Genomic DNA, 3,418 nt, shown 5'->3' with positions numbered 1-3,418 from the left:
GCAGCCTTGAGGGTGGCGTCTTGGCGTAGTCCGCTGCAGCGTCAGGCTCGGCTCCCTGCAGCCCGGGGCCGCGCGGGGGTCCCGGGGTCGCCGACCCCAGGGGCACGTGGGTGTGGCGTTTCTTGTCTAGAGCGGGAAGGGGGCAGATGAGACTCAGCCCGCTGACCTGGGACACACTCCCCTCTCCCACAGCCTCTCCCAGCAGCAGTTCAGTTGGGTGGCCATTTGGGCGAGACCAAGTGGAACTGTCTTCGTGGCAGAATCTCCAGCGCCGGTAACAGGGTCTGGCTTATAGTAACATGCATAGCAGCCAGTCCTGAGTGGGTGCTGAGCTAATGGGCGACTCGCCAGCATGTTCAGCTTGAGCCAGGCAGAGCCCCTCCCCCCCACGCTGGACCTGCTCCTGGTGGCTGATGGCGATGGAGGGGGTGTCAGGATTAGAACCCACAGAGCAGGGGGCAGGGGGGGACAAGGGGTGCAGTCAAGCCCGACTCTACAATCAGAGGCCAAGAGGGAAGCTTCAGCCTGGAGGGAAAGGCCTGCAGGAGGACCCTGGCCAAGCAGACCCCAGGGTGCTGAGCCTGGAACCACAGCGGAGCCAGGGATCCCTGAATCAATCGGGAACCTTCCTCACAGAGTCCTTGAGGCTGGAGGTTGCAGGACCCCTGGGAGTGGGGGTGGGGAAGGGGGTTATCGCCACCAAGGAGAGCTGACCAGTTTGCCCAGCCCCCACTCACACACCTGCAGAGGCCGCAGCTCATTTTCATTTGGAAGCCGTCTGCTCGGAGCCTCTTCCTCCGGGCACACCCTTCCCTGGCTCCCAGGCCCATGTCAGACAGGGGAGGCCTGCGCTGTACGTCATCACATGCCCGCCCACCAGCCGACTCACCTGTGCTGTTGTGGGGGGAGCCTCGGGGGAGGCCATCACCCATCTGCACCTGGACACAGCTGCCCAGAGGCGGGCCCAGAGGCGGGGGCAGTGGCTCCTGGGGGCCTGGCTGCTTCAGAAGTTCCGTCAGTGTCCTGTGAGGAGAGGATGGGGAGAAGCTCGCGGGGAGCACAGGCCTCCCAGCCTCCAGCTACCCCATCGGCCAGGCCCTGCCTATCAAAAGCCAGCTCCCACCACCACTGCTCACCGTGCGGCTCTGGGCAGCTCTTTCAGCCTCTCTGGGCCTCCCTTCTCTCTGTGATTGACCTTACACCTCTAGTTTCCACTGCCAGGCACGACCCGTGGCCCCAACATGGCCACCTCACAGAGCAGGTCAGGACACTGGAATGGGGCCACGTATGACCAGGGCCAGCTTGTTTTCCAAGCCCTCCCTGCCCCCTTCCTGGAGTCCACTCTCCAAAACCCTCCAAATGAGCCTCCTGTCCCAACACAAGTTCTGTGAGCCGATCAGTCTCCTGGACCTCGCTCCCCCGGCTGCTGCTGCGGACAATACCCTTTCCTCCATCTCCTCCCATAAAACCGCCCATTCTTCAAACCTGGCCAGAAGGCCTCTTCCAGAAAGCCTAAAGCCGGCCTACCTAACTCCCCTCCTGCGGCAGGGGCTTCTGCTGGGTCCTGGGACAGAGCTGCCAGCACCGGCATGGAGGACAGACAGAAGGGAAGGGCAGTCAGGAGGTGCCCCTGTGGCTGCCCAGCATCAAAGGCTGTGTGACCTTGGGCAGTGGCTTCCCTGGGTACCAGGACATCCAGCCCCACCCCAGCTGTGACAGCACCTAACTTAGCCTTCCCAGCAGACAGCCAGACCCAGCCTTCAGCCCAGCTGTTTCAGCGCCCGGAACCCATGGTTTTCTACTAGCTCCCTCTGACCCTCCTTCTGGGGTTGGGGCCTCCAGTGACTGGTTCGTGAAGCACACTGGGGGTGGGACACCTGGGGCGGGGCAGTTTGGCTGCAGCGTGGCAGGTCTGAAAGCCCACGCCTACCTGAGCTGACCTTCATGCCCCGCCCACGCCTCTGCTGCCCACCCGTGTTCTCTCATCTCTTGACAAACACCCCTCAGCCAGCTCTCCCAGACACCTGAGCAATCCCCATGCCTTTAGGCCTTTGCACAGACTTTCTCTAGAGACAGCCTCCAGCTCCCCTCCAAGCCCTCTGCGAAGCCTTTCCTGACCAACCATCAGTCTCAACAGGCAGAATTATGGGTGAGACTTGGGGGCGGGCTGGGAGGGGGGAGGGCAGAGCACAGGGATTCACAACACACCACCCATGAGCTCAAGTTGGGTTCCAGGTCTCCCCAGAGGAGAAAAGGGAGTCAGGGTACATGGGGGCCCACAGCTCAGAGAGGAAAGGACTGCCCGGCCACAGCGCACGTTAGGGCTGGGCCAGCTCTTCCTGAAGTTCCCTGGACCTGCTTCCCGATGGAGGAGGTTCAAGGTGAACATGTCAGGAGGCTGCCCCGGCCACCCCATCGATCCCATCTTAGCCCTCCGTTCCTGCTGCCCACTCTGGTCAAGGACATGCGCCATCTCTTCCCTCACCCAGCAGGAGGGACTCCAAGCTCCGGAGGCCCAGGCCCTGCCCCTGCAGCATCCGGGACCCAGGCCGAGAGCCCCCACATCACAAAGGCAGCACAGACACGGAGGCCAGGGTCCCAGGCAGCCCCAGCTCTGCCCTGCAGCCATCTGGGAGGCGTGGGCTCAATGGTCTGGGGACGGGGTCCAGTGGAGTGCGGACGAAGCGCTCTCCTCTGTCCCTGAGGCCTCGGAGAGGGAAGCATCCACAGCTGGCCCACCCAGGCAGAGAGGCCTCTCTCCACTGTCACTTCTAAATACCAGCCTGTCACCTGCAGTGTCAGCAGCCTACGTGCCCAAGGGAGACAGGACCAGAGTGAGGAGGGCCAAGGACCAGGACAAGAGGGTGGCTGGGGCGGGCGTGTGAGTGTGGGCTGTGCTGAGGGCTCCAGGCTCAGAATCCCCGAGTCCCTGAGTGAGGAAGGGACCCTGGGACCTGCACATCCCACTTGACACAGAGCTCAGCACCAGCCTGCACTTGTCTAGGCCTCCCACGCGGCCATCCCCTTTCTGCACCAGGGGACCCTCGCCTGTGGGTACTGAGTGGGGTGAGTTGGGGGGGCCTTCTGAAACCCCAGGGAAAGGTCAGGCCTGAGTCACAGTTATGGGAGGGCAGGAAAGGGGGTGGAAGGAGGGAGGGAAAAGTGAGGGGAGAAGCTGGAGAGCCAAGGGAGGTGCAGAACAGTCCTCCCCCCTCCATTCCCTCGGGGCCCAAGACACCCAACAGGACATGAGCCACGCCCCCACTCCGCTAATGGGGCTCGGACCCCAGACCCCCTCCCCTGGGCGCGGAAATGGTGCCTCCTGTCGGGCGACCGGCCTTCCCCGCCCACACGCGGGAGGTGGCCCAGCACCCAGCTCCGCCGGAAGGTCAAGGGGAGACAGGGATGTATCAGCTGT

General features: G+C 63.3%; 1 protein-coding gene across 1 annotated transcript in view; it reads right to left on the bottom strand.

Annotated features, from left to right (window-relative positions):
- Positions 1-1,946, bottom strand: part of SHISA8 (shisa family member 8) — a 2,624-nt gene extending 678 nt beyond the window's left edge. The window contains exons 1-4 of the mRNA XM_023762254.1: positions 1,931-1,946; positions 1,528-1,564; positions 890-1,023; positions 6-126 (exon numbers count right to left, since the gene is read on the bottom strand). Of these exons, the coding sequence (XP_023618022.1) occupies positions 6-126; positions 890-1,023; positions 1,528-1,564; positions 1,931-1,946 (308 nt within the window). The remainder of the gene's footprint in view (positions 1-5; positions 127-889; positions 1,024-1,527; positions 1,565-1,930) is intronic.
- Positions 1,947-3,418: the final 1,472 nt, after the last annotated feature.

This window comes from Myotis lucifugus, unplaced genomic scaffold, assembly GCF_000147115.1.
Source record: "Myotis lucifugus unplaced genomic scaffold, Myoluc2.0 scaffold_239, whole genome shotgun sequence".
NCBI lineage: Eukaryota > Metazoa > Chordata > Mammalia > Chiroptera > Vespertilionidae > Myotis > Myotis lucifugus.
This window is presented reverse-complemented; position numbering and strand designations above follow the sequence as displayed.